The 25,274-nt window shown below is 38.9% G+C and overlaps 1 protein-coding gene across 1 annotated transcript in view; it reads left to right on the top strand.

Moving 5' to 3' along the window:
• The window catches only part of LMBRD1 (LMBR1 domain containing 1), a 117,118-nt gene that overhangs the window by 15,388 nt on the left and 76,456 nt on the right, over window positions 1-25,274 (top strand). The window contains exons 3-4 of the mRNA XM_065888769.1: window positions 227-287; window positions 23,521-23,618. Coding sequence (XP_065744841.1) covers window positions 227-287; window positions 23,521-23,618 — 159 coding nt within the window. The remainder of the gene's footprint in view (window positions 1-226; window positions 288-23,520; window positions 23,619-25,274) is intronic.

Below are 25,274 nucleotides of genomic sequence, written 5' to 3' on the forward strand. Positions count from 1 at the left end.
TGCCTCTGCTTCATGTGCTTCCCCAGAAACATGTCGTCACATTAGCTCAGCATTCACCTGCTGAAATTGCCTGTTTACTTGTCTGTCACTTCTTGAGGGCACAGACCATACCTGTCAGAGTCAATGGTACATTTATAAGTGATATTCAGTCATATTAAAATTTAAGTATAATTGTTAAGCAAATGGCTGTTTCATTAATATTTCTATTGTTTCCTTTTGATCCTAGGACTGGGCCAACGCTAATGTCAGCAGACGGATCGAGGACACCGTATTGTATGGTTACTACAGTAAGTATATTTCCATTGCATTGCCTGTCTGGGCTGCTCGCCAAAATGTAGAATAAAGCTATATATAGACTTTTTTTTTTAAATTAGAATATAGTTGCTTTACAATGTTGTGTTAGTTTCTGCTGTACAGCAAAGTGAATCAGCTATATGTATACATATGTCCCCTTTTTTTTGGATTTCCTTTCCATTTAGGTCACCACAGAGCACTGAGTAGAGTTCCCTGTGCTATACAGTAGGTTCTCATTAGTTATCTGTTTTATACATTTTATTGTATATGTGTCAATCCCATTCTCCCAATTCATCCCAAACCCCCTTTCCTGCCTTGGAGTCCATACGTTTGTTCTCTACTTCTGTGTCTCTATTTCTGCTTTGCAAATAGGTTCATCTGTACCATTTTTCTAGATTCCACATATATGCATTAATATACGATATTTGTTTTTCTCTTTCTGACTTACTTCACTCTGTATGACAGTCTCTAGGTCCATCCACGTCTCTACAAATGACCCAGTTTCGTTCCTTTTTATGGCTGAGTAATATTCCATTATATATATGTACCACATCTTCTTTATCCATTCATCTGTCGATGGGCGTTTAGGTTGCTTCCATGGCTATTGTAAATAGTGCTGCAGTGAACATTGGGGTGCATGTATCTTTCGGAATTATGGTTTTCTCAGGGTATATGCCCAGTAGTGGGATTGCTGGGTCATAATATAGTTCTATTTTTAGTTTTTTAAGGAACCTCCATACTGTTCTCCATAGTGGCTGTACCAGTTTATGTTCCCACAGTGTAGGAGGGTTCCCTTTTCTCCACAACCTCTCCAGCATTTATTGTTTGTAGATTTTTTGATGATGGCCATTCTGACTGGTGTGCCGTGGTATGTTGTTGTAGTTTTGATTTGTATTTCTCTAATAATTAGTGAAGTTGAGCATCTTTTCATGTGCCTCTTGGCCGTTTGTATGTCTTTGGAGAAATGTCTATTTAGGTCTTCCACCCATTTTTGGATTGGGTTGTTTTGTTTTTTGATATTGAGCTGCATGAGCTGTTTGTATATTTGGGAGGTTAATCCCTTGTCAGTTGCTTCGTTTGCAAATATTTTCTCCCATTCTGAGGGTTGCCTTTTTGTCTTGTTTATGGTTTCCTTTTAATTCTGATATCACATTTGAGATGACTGTTTCAACACCATGAATAAGTAGTATAGAACTCATCTGGTAGTCCTGAAACTTCTGTTACGTACTTTGTTTTACTTAGGTTCACTTTCAGCCCTTCTTTGTGGAGGTTCAGTCAAGTTCCCTTAAATCTCTGCGCTCTTCCTCTGATACCATTGTTTGATAACTTTTGTTACCACTTTCCCACTTGCACTCTTGATTTTGAAAATCTCAGTTTTCTAGAAATTTCTTCTATGTATTGGCAGTAGTAGAGTGTACTGTCTGGGAGTTTGCAGCATCAGCCAGTTTAACCTGGGGGTCATGGTGGATTGGTGTGTTTTGTACCCTACAGAACCGATTAATCTGGGGTGGTGGTGGATTGGCCCCTCCTTCCCTCCTTTCCTCTCTCTTCCTTCCCTAGTGTTGGATTAGAGAAGCTATTTATAATAACCACCTAAGTGTTTTCGAAATTGTCTCTTTGAATAAATATGACTCGTGCTTTTATAAAAATGTGTAAGTGCTGAGTTAGGAAAGGGCTGTCTTTTTTTTTTTTTTTTTCCAGCAATGAATCAAGAGGTTGAATAAAATTTCAGTAGGACACTGAAAAAAAAATCTATAGAAGTTTCTGTTGATGGGGTAAGTTTTTCAGGATTCACTGGATTTTTTTTTTAAATTATTTTTGCTGTGTTGGGTCCTCGTTTCTGCATGAGGGCCTTCTCCAGTTGGGGCAAGCGGGGGCCACTCTAAATCTCGGTGCGCGGGCCTCTCACTATCGCGACTTCTCTTGTTGCGGAGCGCGGGCTCCAGATGCGCAGGCTCAGTAGTTGTGGCTAACAGGCTTAGTTGCTCCGCAGCATGTGGGATCTTCCAAGACCAGGGCTCGAACCCGTGTCCCCTGCATTGGCAGGCAGATTCTCAACCACTGCGCCACTGGATTTTAACTTAGCTGCTTTGGCTCTAACTTCTGTCTCCTGATCTAAAATCTACAAGACCTATGAAATTCCATTTCTTTGGTATAGATTTCAGAAATTTTATGGTATTTTAATATAGAATTTATTATTTCTAATGAATAAATTAAATGTATATTGTAAAATCTAGATTTGACCTGTTAAGAGAAAACTTTTGAAATGGTGGTATATTAAGCAGAATGCAAACTTATTGGCAGGATATAAATCACTTCTTCAAAAACAGTTTTGTGGGATTGGGCCTGTCTCCTGTGTAACACTACAGTGTATTTATGCTGTGGAACATGTGACAAGATAAGCCAGCTTTTATCTTAGTGCAGTCCAGGTTTATGAACCGTATCTTATCAATGAACCTAGAGGCTAGTGGATTGATCCATTGTAACCAAGGTTACAGAGACTTCTACACTGGAATGTTAATTCAGCCGTCTTTCCAGTTGGTTTCATAGAGAGAATTAAGCCTACAGGAAGTGATCTGTGATTATTTTTCTTAATCCTCCCAAGGATAGTGTGTTTCTAGTATCATTTTAAATGCATGAGAGAAAATTAATCATTATAAACAAGATGACTTAGGGATTTAGGGTTTGATCCTCTGTATAACTTGGGTTGTAGTGAGAAATAATAACTGCCTTGGGATAGGATAGTTGAGTCACTGATCTAGGGAAGAAATCTGCATGAGAAGCCAAATTATGAATAGACGATTTCTTGATGACTATGGAATTGAAGCAAGAAGATTTAATTCAATAATATTAATGGTTGTTGTCATAAAGTTAGTTATATCCATTTTAGCTATGGCTGGTAGGCCTTTAACTTTGGCTCAGATGACGCCCTACAGCCAGGAACCATAGCTTCTGAGATGGCTATTGTCCACAAGCCCAGCCCTTTCCCAGAAATGCTGGATATTATCTAGTTACATATTACATCTCTGATTCTGCATGCTGAGGACTAAGCAGACTCCAGAGAATCCGAAGCACTATTTTTATCCATTCCCTTCTGTGAGATTCTGTAGTTCATCTAGTCTCCCCTAACATATCAACACATTTTCGTTGTCTGACCTTCCCAGGCACTGTGCAGGGCTTTCATATTCAACACTTTCTTTGGTCTTCATGAACGTCGTTTTGTGGAGGTATTTTCTACATTTTACAGGTGAAGAAATTTTTACCCAGAGATGTTAAAGATCACCGTGTTAGTGAGTGATGTAGCCCAGAGTGGATATTATTTCCTAAGCTGGAGCTGCTCACTGTTAAGTAAGCTGCCTTTTAATAAATTGTTCTGGGGATGTTTGTTACTTCTGGGAATGCTTAGCCAGCCCTGAACCCCTGGGGCCGCTTTAGACATCATCTGGAGACCTTTTAAATAGTACGGAATGTAGAATACATCCGCAGAGATTCTGATTTACTTTGGCATTCAGTTAGTATCACCACTATTCTTATCAGAGAAGTGTTTATGTATTGGAAGGATGTAAGACTTAAGGTGCTGGATTCAAGTTTTCCAAAAATTCTGGTTTTCTCTTAACACCTCAATTTTTATCATTAGTAACAAATACTGTTACTTATTTTCTTTAAAGTGACAGGCTCACTTTATTCATTTTTGAGAGAATCTGCCTAATACTCCCGTCTGGATAGCTATAGTTTTTCTGTCTATTGTTCTTTCAAGTAAAAATGATATTCTTTGGAAAAAAGTGCCTAGTGTAGCTCACAACTGAAATAGCACAGGTGCTTCTCACAAGTACACTGTATGTGTGCTACCCCAAACACAGAACACTGAAAAGATGTGCACTCAAGGGTGGACATCTCAGAATTATTTCTGCTTAGAGGGCCTTTGCTGAATAAAAGTGCCCCCCGCTGGTGAGCGCTTGGTGGGTGAAGAGTATAGTAACTACTAGTGGAAAGAGAAACAGCTTTTTAACGTTGTCATGAAAATAATTTCACATTGCGGATACCCTGCAAGGACCTTGCTGATCCTAAGGTCTCAAAACGACATTTTTAAGAAACTTCTGTTACGTTAATGGAACTTTGGGTGTTTTTTCTGGAAAGTTTGTGGAAGTGAGGCCTGCTGCTTCTACCCACTGGATACCCCCAGCTGTTGATCGGTTATTACCAGTCTTCATTAACTGAAGCTGCCTGCAAAGGTACAGTTTCCTGGAGCTTGTGGAAGGCTGAGAGGGTAGAGTTTGTTTCTGCCCCTTTGCACTGTACTCACGGGGACCCCGCACACAGGAGGAGCCTTCCTCATCTGAGGATGTTGTGCCCACCCAGAAACGTTAAGGACTTGTTTTTTTCTCTCGTTCTGAAAGTTTTTGTTTATTTCTTCATCTGTGTCTTCAAATTTCTTTGATATTTTCTTTGAAAAAGCGTCTCTTGTCTGACGTTTTGGCTCTCAGTTGTGTTTTAATCTCATATTTGGCCCTCTTATGAAATCTTTTATCTCTTCTGTATATGTTTAGCCTTTTATCTGAGCTCTATTTTTGGTTTCGAATTTATTTTTAAATTCTTTCCTTTTATTTATTGTTATCTATTGTAAATGTTTATTCTGCTTTCTCTGACTATTCTTGAAATTTTTAGTTTTAATTCTTTCATCATCTACTTTCCTTTCATTTTCTTTTAAGTGAATTTTCCTTTTATTTAATCATTTTTCCTAACCCTTGTTTGGATTTTGTAGTGAGTGCAGGGGTTGTAGAGATGGGGAGAGCCCAAATCAAGAGCAGGGATTGTTCAAGGCTGTCGTGCTGGCTTGTCTGTAGTTGTCCTGTCACTTTCTTCAGAGACCCTTTCTCCTCTTGATGCTGATTTTTTGGGCTGTCATTTTTTGTCTACATATAAATTGAGTCATATACTATGTATTGTTTTCCCTTTGGCCTCTTCAGTGCTCAGCATTACATTTGAGACTTATCTGTATTGTTGTGGGTGACAGTACTTTGTTGATTCTCATTACTGTATAATATTCCATTGTAACAGCATGCCATAGTTTATCCATCCTCGTACTGATGATCAGTTGGGTAGTTCAGCTTTTGGCTATTTCGAATACTGTTGCTGTGAGGCTCTTGTATATGTGTGTGGTGTGTGTATGTGTCTACGTATACATATAGATAGACACATATACATATATATATAAATATATACACACTGCATTGTTTTCCACTGTATGGATACTCTTTTTCAAATAATCCCAGATAATTAGATATTTAGTACGTTCTTACTTTTTGCCGTTAAGCGATTCTATAGTGAAAATAGGAGACTTTGCCGAAGCGTGTGCATATTTAGATGAGTTACGTTATGGAACTGAGGAAGAATAAGCTGGACCAAGAAGGTGTCAAACTCCTGTTTCTATGCAGGCATTTTAGAGCACCTGCGAGAGTTTTTAGGAAGTTTCTCCTCACTCCCTATTGGTTAACTGCTGAAAAATTGTACAGTCATTTTGAACTTAGTATCTAATTTGTGAAGAGTGCCATGGGACCTGGAGGTCAGCTTAACTTCTCTCTGACTTCTCCACCTGTGAGATGATGCTGGAGTAGTGCCTCTTCGTCGTAGCAGGAGTGTGAGAAGTGTTAGTGTTGAGTAGGTGTTAATGCCGGGCAGACTTCTCTCGAACTTCATATCCCTGTGTCCAGTGGTCCATCTGTCAGTTTCTACCAAGAAGTTAACATCTCTAACTTAACATTTCTAGAAGAGCTGATCCTCAATCTGTTATACTTTATTCACTGAACAGCAACTGGAAGAATAGAGTTGCTCAGGCCAGAAACCTTGGAGTCATCCTTGACTCTGTTTTTTCACACTGTGTATCACGTATGGCAGTACATTCTCTTGTGTTTGACTTTCAGAATTTACCCATAATCTAGGAGTTCCCTGGTGGCCTAGTGGTTAGGATTTTGGGCTTTCACTGCTGTGGCCCCGGGTTCAATCCCCGGTTGGGGAACTGAGATCCTGCAAGCCATGCAGCACGGCAAAACAAAAACAAAGACAAAATTCATCCGGAATCTGACCACTTCTCACTGCTGTCTTGTAGACTAGGTGGTTTAAGCAGCAAACATTTATTTCTCTGAGTTCTGGAGGCTGAGAAGTCCAAGATCAAAGGTGCTGACGATCTGGTGTCTGGTGAGAACCTGCTTCCTGGTTTGCAGTTGGCTGTCTTCTTCTTGTGTCCTGGCATGGCAGAGAGAGAGAGAGAGCAAGCTCTTGTGTCCCTTCTTACAAGCACTAATCCTGTTCATGAGGGTTCCACTCTCATGACCTGATTACCTCCCACCTTAAAACCCCGGCTCATTGGAGATTAGACTTCAGTGTATGAATTTTGGGGAGACGCAGTTAGTCCATAATGCTGTGTAAATGCAAAGGGGTAATGGGTGCTTTCATGTTGTTAAGGTTACATGATCTGGGGTGTGACTTCACACATGGCCAGGTAAGAAGGTTGGCAGAGCCTCTCCCCAAAATGCAATACAGGACTGACAGAAGAATAACTTCAGTGCTTTGCAAATCAACCAAATACAAGACTCTTTGTACTTGTAAGCTGGTAAGGACAGTGGTCGTGTGTAATGTTTTAGACTGGGTCTGTTGCCTCCTTTCTAACCAGCTCTCCTCTCTTCAGCCTGGTTATGTTCTGAACTGAATGAAGATAAAAATACAACATATCAAAATTTATGAAGTGTGGCTAAAGAAGTGCTCAGGGGATGACTTGCAGCTTTAAATTTCTCTTGAGAAAAGAAGTTTCAGTTGGGACTTCCCTGGTGGCGCAGTGGATAAGACTTCACGCTCCCAATGCAGGGGGCCCGGGTTCGATCCCTGGTCAGGGAACTAGATCCTACATGCCGTGGAGCAGCTAAGAGTTTGCATGCTGCAACTAAGGATCCTGCCTGCCGCAACTAAGACCTGATGCAACCAAATAAAAAACAACAAAAAAAAAAGTCGTCTCAGTTGCCTAAACTGCTGCCTTATGAACTAGAAAAAGAAAAGCCAACTGAACTCTAAGCGAGCACAAGAAAGGAAATAAAGGTTAGAGGGAAATCAATGAAATAGAAGTCACATAATGTACACCGTGACAAAGTGGGATTCATCCCAAGAATGCGAGCAGGGTTGGTTTAATATCCCAAAATCAAGTCATGTAACATACCATATTAATGGAATAAAGGACAAAACCCACAATAGATACAAAATCTCAATAGATACGAAAAAAAGCATGAATTTTACAAAATCCAGTATCCATTGCTGATAGAAACTCTCAGCTGTCTGGTTACAGAAGGGAGCTTCCTCAACCTGGTAAAGGGCATCTATGGATAATCTACTCCTGACAGGTGAAAGACTGAATGCTTTTCCTCTAGGATTAGGGACAGGGCAAGAATGTGTGCTCTCACCAGTGCTGCTCATGGGGATTCTAGCTAGTGCAATAAGTCCGTATATAAATAGATAAGTAAAGGCATCCAAACTGGAGAGGAAGAATTAAGACTCTTATTTTCTCAGCTGACATGAGACCCGATAGGTACAGAATCTCGAGGAATTATATAAAGTCAAATAGAACCAATAAACAAGTTTAACAGGGCTACAGGATGCAAGATTAATATGAAAACTAGAAATCTACAATTCAGATGAAATGAAGAAAACGATTCCATTCACAAAGCATGAGAAGGAAAAAAAAAAAACCTGAGAACACATTTAACAAAAGAAGTGTAAGACTTACACACTGAAAACTACAAAAAGTTGTTGATAGAAATTAAAGATCTAAGTAGACATTTGCTATTAATGGACTTGAAAACATAATATTGTAAGGATGGCAGTTATAGCAATTTTCCCTCAAATTGACAATTTTTTTTTTTTTTAGAAATTGACAAATGGTTCCTGAAATTTATGTGGAAATGCAGAGGATCTAGAGCAGCCAAAAACAATTTTGAAAAAGAATAACATTAGAGAATTATACTATTAGATTTCAGAACTTACCGTAAAACACAATAAACAAGACAGGGTGATATTGAAGAGGGATAGGTCCATAGAGCCTAGAATTCAGAGACCAGAGAAAAACCCTTACGTTCATGATCAATTGCTGTTAAACAGCTGTGGCAATTCAATTTCATTCTTTTCAGTTTCAGTAATTGTCGGGTAAATTGGATAACCACATGCCACAATAACAACAACAGCATTGAGCCTTACCTGACATAGACAAAAATCAACTCAAAAGTCAGAGACCTAAACTATAAAAGTTTAAAATTTCTAGAAGAAATTCAAAGACATACGTTCACGATGGGTTAGAGAGTTCTTAGATATGACACAAAAGCTTTATTCGTAAGAGAAACCTTGATAAATTCTACTTTATCAAAATTAAAAACTTTGTCCTTCAAAAGACATAATTTAAAAAATGAAGGTAAGCCACAGACAAGGAGAAGATATTTGCAAATCATGTATCTCATAAAGGGCTTGTATTCAGAATGTATAAACAGTTATTACCAATCACTAAGTATACAGTTAAAAAATGAACAAAATATTTGAGCAAACCTTCATCAATAACAATCTCTAGGGACTTCCCTGGTGGCACGGTGGTTAAGAATCCGCCTGCCAATGCAGGGGACATGGGTTCAAGCCCTGGTCCGGGAAGATCCCACATGCCATGGAGCAACTAAGCCCGTGTGCTGCAACTACTGAGCCTGCACTCTAGAGCCCGCCAGCCACAACTACCGAGCCCATGTGCCACAACTACTGAAGCCTGCGAGCCTAGAGCCTGTGCTCTGCAGCAGGAGAAGCCACACAATGAGAAGCACGTGCACCACAACTGGAGAAAGCCCACACGCAGCAACAAAGACCCAGTGCAGCCAAAAATAAATACATAAATTTATTAAAAAAAATTAATGATCTCTAAATTGCTTGTAAGCATATAAAAAGATGTACAACATTGTTAATCATTAGGGAAATGTAGATTAAATCCCCAGTGAGATGCTACTACACAGCCACCAGAATGTGTCAGCTTAGGCTGCTGTTACGGAATACCGCAGACGGGTGACTTAAACGACAGACATGTATGTCTCATGGTTGTAGAGACTGGGAAGTGTAAGATCAAGGTGCCAGCAGATTCAGTTCCTTTCTTGGCTTGCAGAGGGTTGCCCTCTTGCTGTGTCCTCACGTGGCAGAGGGACGGGGAGAGAGAGAGATCTGGCTTCTCTTCCATTTATCCTGAGGACCCGAATCATGTCATGGGGGTCCCACTCATGACTTCATCTAAACCTAATTACCTACCAGAGGTCCCACCTCCAAATACCATCACACTGGAGGTTAGGGCTCTAACCTGTACATTTTGGGGTGAACAAACATTCAGTCCATAATGGCTGTAATAAAAACCAGACACTATCCAAGTATTGACAGATCGGAGAAACTGGAGAGTTCAGACGCTGCTGTTGGGAATGTAAGATGGTGCATTACGTTGGAAAGCAGTCTTCAGCTTTGCTAAAAAGTTAAACTTACTGTATGATCCAGCTGAACATAATGTCCACATGAAGATGTATGCAAATTCCACAGCAGCTTTTTTCGTAATAGCACAGAACTGGAAAGAATCCACATGTTTGACAACTGATGAATATTTAAGTGAAATGTGTTCTGTCCATACAGTGGGATGCGTGTTCAGCAATCTGAGTCAGAGATCAGCAAACTGTGGCTTGGCCCACGGGCCCCTAAATCTAGGTGCAAATTTGTTTACCTGTTGTCTGTGGCTACTTTCATGCTCTAACATCAGAGTTGAGTGGTTGTGACAGGGATGTATAGGCTGCAAAGCTGAAAATATGATCTGACCCTTTATAGAAAAAAATCTCCCAACCCCTGTGCTTAGTGAAAGAAGCCGGAGACGAAAGACTGCATCTTGTGTAATTACATCTATATGAAATGTCCAGAAAAGGCAAATCTCTAGAGACAGAAAGCAGCTCAGTGGTTGCCTCAAACTGGGGGTTGGAGTGGGATTAATTGCAGACTGGCACAGAGCAGCTTGTCTGAGGTAGTGGAAATGTTCTCAAAATGAATCATGGTGATAGTTACCCAACAGTATACATTTACGAAAAAATCATTGAATTGTAGACCTACAATTCGTGCATCTTGTGATATGTAAATTGTATTACAAAGTTGTTGGGAAAAATATTTAATGGGCAAACGTAAGTCAAGAGTAGCACAGAGCTGGACATGTGACAGGCTGTCAGTACAGGATAGCTGCTAGTATTGTGACTTAAAACTTGAGGGGACTTGCATTATTATGATTTCTTTTTATTTTCTAGAGTTGGAATCTTATCCTAATTTACAGATGGGAAAAAAATGAGGCTGAAAAATTATGAAGTACTAAGGTTTATAAATTGGAATGTGATTCTTTGTATATCACACAGCATGGCTTCCAAGAATAGTCAGGTAGTAATGCTAATTTGCATTATGTCTTTTTTATGTACTGTTATTTCAGCTAATATTTCTATGTATAGCTTTGGAGTCAACAGTTAATGATAAGTCTAGTTATCATTGATCGCCACGCAACTGTGAGTTACACTATAAATTGCTCAGCCTTTTCTCTGACCATGTAGTTTAACAATTTCTTGTTATAAAAACGGCATTGCAGCGTAAACCTTGAAATAAATACCATAGAGAGAGGAAACGGTCAACGAAAATAGTCCTTAAGGTAAACGACTGTTCTTCAGTCGACATATTCTAAATTAAAACCTGTAAACGATTTTATCCTCCAAGTTCTGTACTGTCAGATCATGCACCAGAATGTTTTAATCACTTTGCTCTACTGTCAGCAGTGGTACTAGTTATCTATTGTCACGTAACACATTACCCCCAAATTTAGCAGTTGAAAACAACAAACATTGTGTCACCATTTCTGTGGGTCAGGAGTCCAGAAGCAGTGTCTCAAGGCTCCGCTAGGGGGGACCTGGCTCCCGAGCTCCCCGTCGTGGGCATGGGCAGCCTCAGGTCTTGTCTGTGTGTCCTCAGCAGTGTCAGTTCCTGGCCACGTGCACCTTTCATAGAGCAGTTCACAACAGGCCTGCGAGCAAGCTGGAAACCAGTCTTTCAGTAACTTGTTGACCCCGTTTTGTCATACTATCTTAGCAGCAGTGATTTACTGGTCCAGCCCACACTGAAAGGCAGGGCATGAATATTGGAAGTGCTGGCCTCATCAGGAGCATTTTAGAGGCTGCCCACCACAGCTGTCTTGTAAATGTTGACAATCTTGATATTTACTCAACACAGAGTACTTTTATACTTGCAAAGTATTTATTAAGCATACAAAGTTTGAGGTTTGAAGTCAGCATTTTGAAGTTCCCTGTGTGCCTTTCCCTGACGCCATCTCCTCTCCAGCCCCCTTAGAAATAACCACTACTTAAATTGTCTGTGTTAATTCCTTGCCTGCCTTATAGTGTTACCATCCTGTGTCCTTAGTTTTACAATTTTTGAACTTTATATGAAATTACTTGCTTGTTTTCATTCAACCACATGTTTGGGGGATTCAAACGTGTTATTGCATAAAGGGTAGTTTATTTTCATTGTGTATGACTATATACTGCATGTTGGTCAGTCTGGACATTTGGATTTTTTGCTATTAAAAATTGTGCAGTGAACATGTTTGTACACGTTTCTTGTTGCATGTGTGCAAAATATGTACATATAATGGAGTCGATGGGTTGTAAGTTATGTTCATCTTCAACATTCTAAATAATGACAGATCATTTTTCTAAATGTACCAGTTTAAAGTCTTGTTAGGAGGATATAGCCTTCTAGTTGCTCTATACCCTAAACTTTGACATCGCCATGTATTTTTAGTTTTTGCCAGTCTGGCGAGTGTGAAATGATATTCACTAATTTGCATTTCACATATTTGGAAATGAAGTTGCATGTCTTTTAAGATTTATTGGCTTTTTCAGTTTTCTGCTTCAAGTGCCTTTTTGCAGTTGGGTTGTGTTTTTCTTACTGGTATAAGAAAGTTTTTAACGTACTCTGAGTAGTTCATACAGTGATTCTAAATATTCTCCCTTTTTCCCAGTAGAATTAAGCGATGTGGGAGTAAGGAACTCTGAGTTTTGATTTAACCATGTCTGTGACCGCCTAGAATGATGCCTGGAAAGTACTCAGTAGATGTTTGTTGAATTGAATACATTTGTCAGGGGAGATAATCATATGAAGTTTTTTGGTTTTAGTTCCTCCAAGTGATGTGTTACATGGATAAATTGCTCTTAAACCAACTTTGCATTCCTAGGATAAACCCAGATTGGTCGTAACGGTGGCTTTTTGGGTTTGTTTTTAAATCTTCTGCTGGATTTGATTGCTGCTGTCTTGTTGAGGATTCTTTTAAAAATTGATTCAGAGGTGAAACTGGTCTGTAATTTTCCTTTATCTTATTCTCATCAGGTTTGAGTATCAAGACTCTGCTAGCTTCCCAAAATGAATTGAGAAGTGCTCTTTCTGTGTGTTAGAGAATGCTGTGAACCACTGAGCACTTACCATATGGTTCATTTCTCCCATAATCTGTTTACATGTGACTGGTGACTAAGGGGTAGAAGTGAGCATGGCACTTTGTACTAATATTCCTAATGAACCATTCACAAAATGTTTGCTTTTCACCTTGCAGCTGAGCTCCTCTGTTTTAGAATCCTTACCAGCCACATGGGAGTACATCCAACAGGGATGAAACAATGATTTCATTGAATTAGGAGGTGTGAGTTCTACCTGACCATTTTGGTCTCCTTATTCCACTGAGTGAACGGGCCGTAATAGTTACTGTATCAGCTGGAGGGACTGGTGCTGATTATTAGGGGAAGGAGGGAGGGAGAAGTATATCTTGAGCCCAGGGGACTCTGTGGCACCTCATGATGCCGCCATGTTCAGTGGCAAAACCAAATTGAGATCTATTCCACTCACCCCTCCCAGCACCACCAGGGACTCGGGATGGCTCAGGAGTGAATGTCTGGGGTCCCCCATTTCTCCTACAAAATTCTCTCTCAGGAATTACACCTGGCTGCTGTGAACAGATTGGAAATGCATGGCTTAAATAGTATAGTGGTTTTTCAGTCTTACATACGATAAGTCTGCAGAGAGGCTATCCGAGGCTGGTAAGGCATCTTCAGGAGGCGCCTAAGCTAGCTCCTTTCCTGTCTGCTCTCCATCCTTAGTACCTGATTTCTACTTTAAGGTCACCACAAAGTCCAAGAGAGTAGCCGGAGTTTAAGCTATGATGTGTCCATTTTAGGCAGAACGTCAAAGGAAGGGAGAAAGACAAAAAAGGCAGTGGGAGCTGAAGGAAAATGAGTATTTTATATGCAGCTAGCGGCCTTGACCCCATATTGTTTCAGCTGGGACAATGGGATAATTCTAGAAGGCTTTTAGAGTTCCCAGAGTATCTTTATACTTTGACCCTCTAGAACAAAATGCTTTGTAATGATTAACTATACTATTACAATATTGACTAAGTTATTTTTTGTTTTAGTGTTTTCACTGGTAGTTGGGAGGGATAAAGAATGTCTAAAAATTCAGAAGTCTAATTTATCCAAGTTAATTCTTATGTGAGTTATAATTAATGATGCAGTTTTGAAAAGGTAGATTGTTTGCTTTGCATATATTTCAAAAATCATAAGAATTATCATGTATTCTTTGCTACAGTTTTTGTCTGTGGCCTTTTGAGAGTTGTTGGCTTTCTGTGCACTTGTTTTTGTTAGTTTCGTTTTAAAAAAAGAACTTGTTTTATGAGTTTAATTTTTGCCAATTTCTCTGGGCATGAGGTTTTTTAAACTTATTTATTTTTCTGTGTTTTTTTTTGTGTGTGTTTCTTTGTTTCTTTTTTTTTCCTTTCTTTTGGATGTGAGGTTTAAAATTTTTTTCTTAGTCTGTTTTCTTTGATGTTAGTGGGACTATGAAACCAAGTAGTCTGTTTATCTTTAACATGCTGGTAGCAGTCTTTTAACAAAAACATTTACAAGTAAATATAAAAACATCAGGATATAAGAGTGTCATCCCTGTTGGAGTTAAGAATAATTTTACTTTGAAAATAGCTATGAGTTTGAAGTAGAATTTTATTATCTGTATTTATTTTTTTTGCATGGAACAGTGTTTTTCTTTTTTTAACATCTTTATTGGAGTATAATTGCTTTACATTGTTGTGTTAGTTTCTGCTGTATAACAAAGTGACTCAGCTACCAGTATACATATATCTCCATATCCCCTCCCTCTTGCGTCTCCCTCCCACCATCCCTATCCCACCCCTCTGGGTGGTCACAAAGCACCAAGCTGATCTCCCTGTGCTACGCGGCTGCTTCCCACTAGCTACCTATTTTACATTTGGTAGTGTATGTAAGTCCATGCCACTCTCTCACTTTGTCCCAGCTTACCCTTCCCCCTCCCCGTGTCCTCAAGTCCATTCTCTACTTCTGTGTCTTTATACCTGTCCTGCCCCTAGGTTCTTCAGAGCCATTTTCCTATTTTTAGATTCCATATGTATGTGTTAGCATATGGTATTCATTTTTCTCTTTCTGACCTACTTCACTCTGTATGACGGACTCTAGGTCCATCCACCTCACTACAAATAACTCAATTTCATTTCTTTTTATGGCTGAGTAATATTCCATTGTATATATGTGCCACATCTTCTTTATCCATTCATCTGTCGATGGACATTTAGGTTGTTGCTTCCATGTCCTGGCTGTTGTAAATAGTGCTGCAGTGAACATTGTGGTACATGTCTCTTTGTGAATTATGGTTTTCTCAGGGTATATGCCCAGTAATGGGATTGCTGGGTCATATGGTAGTTCTATTTTCAGTTTTTTAAGGAACCTCCATACTGTTCTCCATAGTGGCTGTATCAATTTACATTCCCACCAACAGTGCAAGAGGGTTCCCTTTTCTCCACACCCTCTCCAGTATTTATTGTTTGTGGTTTTTTTGATGATGGCCATTCTGACCGGTGTGAGGTGATACCTCGTAGTGTTGATTTGCATTTCTCTAGTAGTTAGTGATGTTGAGCAGCTTTTCATGTGCGTCTTGGCCATCTGTATGTCTTTGGTGAAATGTCTATTTAGGTCTTCCGCCCATTGTTTAATTGGGTTGTTTGTGTTTTTGGTATTGAGCTCTGTGAGCTCTTTGTATATTTTGGAGATTAATCCTTTGTCCATTGCTTCGTTTGCAAATATTTTCTCCCATTCTGAGGGTTGTCTTTTGGTCTTGTTTATGGTTTCCTTTGCTTTGCAAAAGCTTTGAAGTTTCATTAGGTCCCATTTGTTTATTTTTGTTTTTATTTCCATTTCTCTAGGAGCTGGGTTAAAAAGGATCTTGCTGTGATTTATGTCATAGAGTGTTCTGCCTCTGTTTCCCTCTTAAGAGTTTTATAGTGTCTGGTCTTACATTTAGGTCTTTAATCCATTTTGAGTTTATTTTTGTGTATGGTGTTAGGGAGTGTTCTAATTTCATTCTTTTACATGTAGCTGTCTGGTTTTCCCAGCACCACTTATTGAAGAGGCTGTCTTTTCTCCATTGTATATTCTTGCCTCCTTTATCGAAGGTAAAGTGACCATATGTGCATGGGTGTATCTCCAGGCCTTCTGTCCTGTTCCACTGATCTATATTTCTGTTTTTGTGCCAGTACCATACTCTCTTGCTTATTGTAGCTTTGTAGTATAGTCTGAAGTCAGAGAGCCTGATTCCTCCAGCTCCGTTTTTCTTTCTCAAGATTGCTTTGGCTCTTCAGGGTCTTTTGTGTTTCCATACAAATTGTGAAATTTTTTGCTCTAGTTCTGTGAAAAATGCCATTGGTAGTTTGATAGGGATTGCATGGAAACTGTAGATTGTTTTGGGTAATATAGTCATTTTCACAATGTTGATTCTTCCAATTCAAGAACATGGTATATCTCTCCATCATGTTGGTATCATGTTTAATTTCTTTCATCAGTGTCTTATAGTTTTTTGCATACAGGTCTTTTGTCTCCTTAGGTAGGTTTATTCCTAGGTATTTTATTCTTTTTGTTGCAGTGGTAACTGGGAGTGTTTCCTTAATTTCTCTTTCAGATTTTTCATCATTAATGTGTAGGAATGCCAGAGATTTCTGTGCATTAATTTTGTATCCTGCTACTTTACCTAATTCATTGATTAGTCCTAGTAGTTTTCTGGTAGACTCTTTAGGATCCTCTATGTATAGTATCATGTCATCTGCAAACAGTGACAGCTTTACTTCTTTTCCCATGTGGATTCCTTTTATTTCTTTTTCTTCCCTGATTGCTTTGGCTAAAACTTCCAAAACTGTGTTCAGTAATAATGGTGAGAGTGGGCAACCTTGTCTTGTTCCTGATCTTAGTGGAAATGGTTTTAGTGTTTCACCATTGAGAACGATGTTGGCTGTGGGTTTGTCATATGTGGCCTTCATTATGTTGAGGTAAGTTCCCTCTGTGCCTACTTTCTGGAGGGTTTTTATCATCAGTGGGTGTTGAATTTTGTCGAAAGCTTTTTCTGCATCTATTGAGATTACCATATGGTTTTTATCCTTCATTTTGTTAATGTGGTGTATCACATTGATTGATTTGAGTATATTGGAGAATCCTTGCAGTCCTGGGATAAACCCCACTTGATCATGGTGTATGATCCTTTAATGTGCTGTTGGATTCTGTTTGCTAGTATTTTGTTGAGGATTTTTGGCATCTATGTTCATCAGTGGTATTGGACTGGAGTTTTCTTTTTTTGTGACATATTTGTCTGGCTTTGGTATCAGGGTGATGGTGGCCTCATAGAATGAGTTTGGGAGTGTTCCTCCCTCTGCTATATTTTTGAAGAGTTTGAGAAGGATAAGTGTTACCTCTCCTAAATGTTTGATAGAATTCGCCTGTGAAGCCATCTGGTCCTGGGCTTTTGTTTGCTGGAAGATTTTTAATCACAGTTTCAATTTCAGTGCTTGTGATTGGCCTGTTTATATTTTCTGTTTCTTCCTGGTTCAGTCTCGGAAGGTTGTGCTGTTTTGAGAATTTGTCCATTTCTTCCAGGTTGTCCATCGTATTGGCATATAGTTGCTTGTAGTAATCTCTCATGATCTTTTGTATTTCTGCAGTGTCAGTTGTTACTTTTCCTTTTGCCTTTCTAATTCTGTTGATTTGAGTCTTCTCCCTTTTTTTCTTGATGAGTCTGGCTAATGGTTTATCAATTTTGTTTATCTTCTCAGAGAACCAGCTTTTAGTTTTATTGATCTTTGCTCTTGTTTCCTTATTTCTTTTTCATTTATTTCTGATCTGATCTTTATGATTTCTTTCCTTCTGCTAACTTTGGGGTTTTTTTGTTCTTTCTCTGGTTGCTTTAGGTCTAAGGTTAGGTTGTTTATTTGAGTTGTTTCTTGTTTCTTGAGGTAGGATTGTATTGCTATAAACTTCCCTCTTAGAACTGCTTTTGCTACATCCCATCGTTTTCGGTTGTCGTGTTTTCATTGTCATTTGTTTCTAGGTAGTTTTTAATTTCCTCTTTGATTTCTTCAGTGATCTCTTGGTTATGTAGTAGAGTATTGTTTAGCCTCCATGTGTTTGTATTTTTTACAGATTTCCTATAATTGATATCTAGTCTCAAAATGTTGTGGTCAGAAAAGATACTTGATATGATTTGAATTTTGTTAAATTTTCCAAGGCTTGATTTGTGACCCAAGATATGATCTATCCTGGAGAAATGTTCCATGAGCACTTGAGCAGAAAGTGTGTTTTGTTGTTCTTGGATGGAATGTCCTATAAATATCAACTAGGTCCATCTTGTTTAATGTGTGATTTAAAGCTTGTTTCCTTATTTATTTTCATTTTTGTTGATCTGTCCATTGGTGAAAGTGGGGTGTTAAAGTCCCCTACGATGAATGTGTTACTGTTGATTTCCCCTTTTATGGCTGTTAGCATTTGCCTTATGTATTGAGGTGCTCCTATGTTGGGTTCATAAGTATTTACAATTGTTATATCTTCTTGTTGGATTGATACCTTGATCATTATGTAGTGTCCTTTTTTGTCTCTTGTAATAGTCTTTGTTTTAAAGTCTATTTTGTCTGATATGAGAATTGCTACTCCAGCTTTCTTTTGATTTCCATTTCCATGGAATATCTTTTTCTATCTCTTCACTTTCAGTCTCTGTGTGTCCCTAGGTCTGAAGTGGGTCTCTTGTAGACAGCATATATATGGGTCTTGTTTTTGTATCCATTCAGCCAGTCTGTGTCTTTTGGTTGGATCATTTTATCCACTTAAATTTAAGGTAATTATCGATATGTACGTTCCCATTACCATTTTCTTAATTGTTTTGGGTTTGTTTTTGTAGGTCTTTCCCTTCTCTTGTGTTTCTTGTCTAGAGAAGTTCCTTTAGCATTTGTTGTAAAGCTGGTTTGGTGGTGCTGAATTCTCTTAGCTTTTGCTTGTCTGTAAATGTTTTAATTTCTCTGTCAAATCTGAATGAGATCCTTGCTGGGTCGAGTAATCTTGGTTGGAAGTTTTTCCCTTTCATCACTTTAAATATGTCCTGCTAGTCCTTCTGGCCTGCAGAGTTTCTGCTGAAAGATCAGCTGTTAAACTTATGGGTTATGTTATTTGGTTTTTTTCCCTTGCTGCTTTTAATATTTTTTCTTTGTATTTTATGCTTGATAGTTTGATTAATATGTGTCTTGGCATGTTTTTCCTTGGATTTATCCTGTGTGGGACTCTGTGTGCTTCCTGAACTTGATTGACTGTTTCCTTTCCCATATTAGGGAAGTCTTCCAGTATAATCTCTTCAAATATTTTCTCAGTCCCTTTTTTTTTCCTCTTCTTCTTCTGGGACCCCTGTAATTCAAGTGTTGGTGCGTTTAATGTTGTCCCAGAGGTCTCTGAGACTCTACTTAATTCTTTTCATTCATTTTTCTTTATTCTCCTCTGCGGTAGTTATTTCCACCATTTTTTCTTCCAGGTCACTTGTCCATTGTTTTGCCTCAGTTATTTTGCTATTGATTTCCTTGTAGAGAATCTTAAATTTCATTTATTATGCTGCTCATCATTGTTTGCTCTTTAGGTTTTCTAGGTCCTTGTTCAACGTTTCTTGTATTTTCTCCATTCTCTTTCCAAGATTTTGGATTATCCTTTTTTTTTTTTTTTTGCGGTACATGGGCCTCTCACTGTTGTGGCCTCTCCCATTGCAGAGCACAGGCTCTGGACACGCAGGCTCAGCTGCCATGGCTCACGGGCCCAGCCGCTCCGCGGCATGTGGGATCCTCCTGGACCGGGGCACGAACCCGTGTCCCCTGCATCGGCAGGTGAACTCTCAACCACTGGGCCACCAGGGAAGCCCTGCATCATCTTTATTATCATTACTCTGAATTTTTTCTCAGGTAGGCTACCAATTTCCTCTTCATCGTTTGGTCTGGTGGGTTTTTACCTTGCTCCTTCATCTGCTGTGTGTTTCTCTGTGTTCTCATTTTGCTTAAGTTACTGTGTTTGGGGTCTCTTTTTCGCAGGCTGCAGGTTCGTAGTTCCTGTTTTTGGTGTCCCCAGTGGTTTAGGTTGGTTCAGTGGGTTGTGTAGGCTTCCTGGTGGAGGGGACTGGTGCCTGTGTTCTGATGGATGAGGCTGGATCTTGTCTTTCTGGTGGGCAGGACCGTGTCTGGTGGTGTGTTTTGGGGTGTCTGTGAACTTAATATGATTTTAGGCAGCCTCTCTGCTAATGGGTGGCGTTGTGTTCCTGTCTTGCTAGCTGTTTGGCAGGGGGTGTGCAGTACTGGAGCTTGCTGGTCGTTGAGTGGAGCTGGGTCTTAGCGTTGAGATGGAGATCTCTGGGAGAGCTCTCGCCGATTGATATCACTTGGGGCTGGGAGGTCTCCAGTGGTCCAATATCCTGGACTCAGCTGTCCCACCTCGGAGGCTCAGACCTGACACCCAGCCGGAGCACCGAGACCCTGTCAGCCACACGGTAGTTCTGTGATCTTGGACCAGGCAGTGTACCTCTCTGTGCCTCAGATTGCCTTTCGCGTAGCACCTCCTTACCCCAGAGGCCAGTCAGGTGCGAGGGGAGGGCTGTCGCTCCCAGGCTCTGCAGGGAGGAAGCCTGTGAGGCTGAAGTAGAGCTTTAAACGAAGCAATTTCTCTGTTTGATGATAGTGGTAGCAGCATTTTTTTCCCCATTTACAGATATATTGATATAAGTCCAACTTGGCATTAGAACTGATCCGAAACACATAGAAATGTTAATTTAATTCCTTCTTTACAGTTTAACATTTACAGGCTAAAGGAAGAACTCTTTTTGAAGGACACTGAGAAAGAACAGTCAGATAGGCAGAAGGTAGCTTAGAATGTGGTGTCAGGGAAACAGAGACTTAGAGCAGTGCCAGGCTGAGGGGATGTTAGGCATCTCTTCAGAATTGTGTCTTCCCCACTTCCTTCCTCCAGGTGTTGGTTTCTAGAAATTGTCTTTTCTGGATTTTCCTACCAGCAACATATGAGATTTTTGGTTGCTGTACATCCTCGTGTCTCTTTATAGTCAGGAGCTGCTCCAACCACTTTTTTGGTTTTGCTAGTTCTCAAACTTCCTTAATTAAGTTCAACCGTAGAAGATGTATTCTTGTGTCTGTGCCTGCTGTTATTCAGTTTAAGGTCTGAGGTTCATCCTCATCACATGCATTCATAGTTTATTCTTATTGCTGTACAGTAGTCATTTGTGTGACTGTACCACTCAGTGTATCTGTTCACCTGTTGGTGGACATTTGGATCGATTCCAGTTTTTGATCACTGTTGGTAATGTTGCTGTCAACTTTCTTGTTGTGAATCAGACCCGATATTGTTTAATTCTCACATATCTTTAGGAGGACCTGCTTGTGTGGCTGACACTTGACCAATACCTGGCCCTTGGATGTTCCCTAATGTTACTAATTGCTAAATGGTTCTGTACAGCTGAATACGGCATGGAACCACACAGTCCAACTTGTTTAGCTTGTTTGTGTGCGTGATTTATGGTGAATACTTGCTTTCCTTCTCGGGGTCTGTATATGGTCATCATAGCTGGTCACTCAGGCAAATGTGCCTATATTCTAAGTCCCCAATAAGAGCCCTGGCCTCTGCAACTCAGGCAGGCTTCTCTGGTCAGAAGGGCTTTGCATATGTCACTGCACTTCATTGCTGGGGGAATAGAATTGTTCAGTCATATGGTAGGTATATGTTTAACTTGGTAAGAAACTACTGAACGGTTTTCTGCAGTGTTATGCTGTTTTACACTCCCTCTAGCAAACAAAGGGAATGTCTGTTGTTCTGCATTCTTGGCAACACTTGGTATTGTCAGTTTAATTTGAGCCATCCTAGTGGGTCTGTAGTATCTCATTACAGGTTTAATTTGCATCTTCCTGATGACTAATGATGATGAGCACCTGTTAAAAGTGCTTATTGGCCATTTTGTATATCTTCTGTGATGAAGTATCTGTCTTTTGTCTACTTTTAAAAGTGGGTTATTTGTGTTTTATTTATAGGAGTTAATTTTATACCTTGTTCTGCTAAATGAGTATCATGGTAACTTAGGCATTTACAAGGTCGTTGATCACACAAGTTCAGGAATACCAGGAATGCTTATGAAATAGTCATTAGGCTCTTTGGCTGTATGAAGGCCTAGGCCACCAAGTAGTAGACACAAATAACTTACTGAGGCTGAAGCCAAACCTTACTGCGTCTGTCAGTTTATCAAAGTTTTTGGCATGTGGTTGTCAGCCCACTATACTCCGTTCTCCTAATTTAGGGTTTTTCCTCTTCTGTACAGATTATTTGATTATTTCAATCATAATATTGGTATGGTGTTTAGGGTGATTTATAGTACTTTCTCTTTATGTTTAATTTTTTGAAGCTTTTAGAATACTTATTTTGGTTACTTCTTTCAGTACTTGTTTATTTCCACCGGCTCTTAGATTTGTAATAGAAACGTTAATACTGACTACTCTCTGGTTTGTAGTAGAAACACCAATATTCATTACCCTTAAAGATTTACTGTCATTATTAGTTTCTCATAATATTAAAAGACTGCATAAATTTCACTGAATATCTGTAGTGCCAAAATTCAGTATGCTGACAGTCATTTTGTGATTGGTCAATATAAATTAACTCTGATTTTCCTGTCAGTTATTTAGGGCCCTGTTCTGAGTTTTTTTTTTTTAACTGTGTTGCAGCTAGTGGGGGCTGTTTCGTAAGTGGCCTCCAGATAGATGGTGCTAGCAAGTATTTAGATCATGTTTAAAAACAATGTAACTCATACAGTCATTCCTTCCAAGAGAGTAAGTAATTTGGGGTTTATTATACATTACTAACAAATACTTTTTTTTAAATAAAGGAATATAATGATTGTCATCCTGTGATTGCTTTATATAATTATGTTGTCACTATTTTCCATGAACTTATGTATATGCAAATAAATGTAAATACACAGAAGGTTTTAAGGCCAGGTTTCTTAGGTAGGTTTGTTAAGTCTCAAAAAGTTGTTTTTATTTTAGATACCGTATCGTTTGCCGTTCATATTTTAAGTTCTTTATTGAATTAAAAGAAATATTTTGATTGACTGACTACTGGTTGAAAGTATCTCAAATCTAACGTTATTTTAAAGCAGATAAATAGAAATTCATATTAGTTAACTTTGAATCTGGTTTTACTGTTCTTACTTTTTCTCTATCTTGATTTGTTATAAGATCAGTTTCATAACACTGCATATTTTAAACTTAGATTAGGGAAATTATTTGTGTCAAAAATTTAGTATCAATTATAGTTGTTTCTTTAACTTGAGTGACTGGCAAATGTGTCAGCTGTACTCAGTATTAAGGTGGAAGGAAGACAAAAGTTAAAGTTTTTATTTAAATGAGATGGTTCAGAGAAAGCTCTTAGCACTGGTGAGTACATAGTGAGACCTGAGATGTTAGCTGCCACAATTTATCGGCACAATTACCATCATGATTATTGCTAAAAATTGCCCCGTAGTTAACTTCAATTATGATCTGTTATGTTAATAGTGGTGTTGATTTCTTGGAATGGGGGTCAGAAAAGGCTGATTTTGGATATCACATATACGTATAGAGTTACGGTTCTAGGGATCAGATGGGGAGAGTGTGTGTGTGTGTATGTGTGTGTGTACATATATGTATGAAACAGTTATTAAGTTCATGTGTTTTATTTTAACTCAGCTTATTTCTTTCCACAGCCTTATATTCTGTTATATTATTCTGTGTGTTCTTCTGGATCCCTTTTGTCTACTTCTACTATGAAGAAAAGGATGATGATGATACTGGTAAATGCACTGTGAGTAGCTTTAACTTAGAGATCTCAGTTTATGGGGGAAAGATTATTTCCTTCTTTTTCAGAGAGTGATGTGACTTTGAATTTATTCTAGAGCAGTGTTGTCTAATAGAAAAAAAATATAATCCACGTGTGAAATTTTAAATCTTCTAGTAGCCACATGAAAATAAGTAGAAAGAGCAGTTGAAATTATTTCTCATGACACATTGTATTTAATGTAATATGTTGCAAGCATTATTATTTCAAATAGTCAAAAACTTGTTAGTAATGAGACATTACGTTTTGTCACACTCTGTCTTTGAAATTTAGAGTGCGTTTTACACTTACAGCACATGCCAGTTCCAGCCAGCCATACTGCAGGTGCTCAGGAACCACATGGGACTTGTGACTGTTGTTTTAGAGCAGTTCTAGAGCAGGGGTCAGCAGGCTTGTTTCTGTAAAAGGTCAGGTTTTAAATATCTTAGGCTTTGTAGGCTGTACAGACTATCTCAGCCACTCAGCTCTGTGGTCATAGTGTGAAAGTAGCCAGAGACAGGACTCAGCGAGTGTGATGTGAAGTAGGAGGGGGCTGCGTGTGGCCCACAGGATGTAGTCTGCTGACCCCAGTTCTAGGGCATAAAGGAGGGACATTTGCAGACTGGTCTTACCAGTCCATGGTAACGCTGATACAGGAACCTGATTAGTAGAGCACACGTGCACGCCCAAAACTGCAGATCAAGGTCACTTAAGTCTTGGTAGAAAAATCTTCACTAAAACATTAGCAGATAGAATTCAGGAGCATCTTAAAAGTACATTAATGCAGTATAACTGAGTTGGGCCTACCTCTAGATCGCAGTGGTGGTTTAGAATCGGCACATCTGTTAGTAAATAGTAATTTAATAGGTCCTCGAAATTGTATGTTGAAGGGTATTTGCGAAAATCGAACACTTCATTTCTGATTTCAGGGGAAAAATAGCAGAAAAGGAATAAATTTCTTTTGTCTTTTTATTGAGTTGTAGGAGTTTGTTTTATACCTTGGGTTTTTTTTTGTATTTAAATACACAAATATATCCACTCAAAAGCGAGCATTATGCATAGCCCTGTTTATTAAAACCTTAAAGCATTTGCATTAAGATCACGAGCAAAGTACTTCAGCAGTATTTTAAATGATTCCCAGAGTGGTAATCAGTGCAATTTGTTAGAGAAAAAAAATACTGTGCTGAAATATTTATAAAGAAAGTCGAATTATTGTTTGCAGATACTATGTAACTCTACATTTGAAAACCCAAGGTATGTAAGGTAAAGTGGCTGGTCACCAGTTTACTGTTGAAAACTGAATGAGATAAATGCTTTCTCTTCTCTTCTCTTCACTTCTAAAGCACATCTTCCCCATCCCTTTTGGTTGACCCTCCTTACCTTTACTTTAGGTATTTGTGAATAAGAATTCATCATTTAAGCATAAAGTTAATTTCTTTTTTTTTTTAATGATACCATCATCCCTCTCGTGACATTTATTTGTTTATTTATTATTTTTTGGCCATGGCTTGTGGCATGTGGGATCTTATATAATAAGTATACATAAGTATATGTTTGTTTTATATATGATATATACATACAAACATATATAAATTAAATATGTATTATAATTATTACTTAACCCATTTTGGTGAATTGGGGTAG

Source organism: Phocoena phocoena, chromosome 12 (genome assembly GCF_963924675.1).
Source record: "Phocoena phocoena chromosome 12, mPhoPho1.1, whole genome shotgun sequence".
Lineage (NCBI taxonomy): Eukaryota > Metazoa > Chordata > Mammalia > Artiodactyla > Phocoenidae > Phocoena > Phocoena phocoena.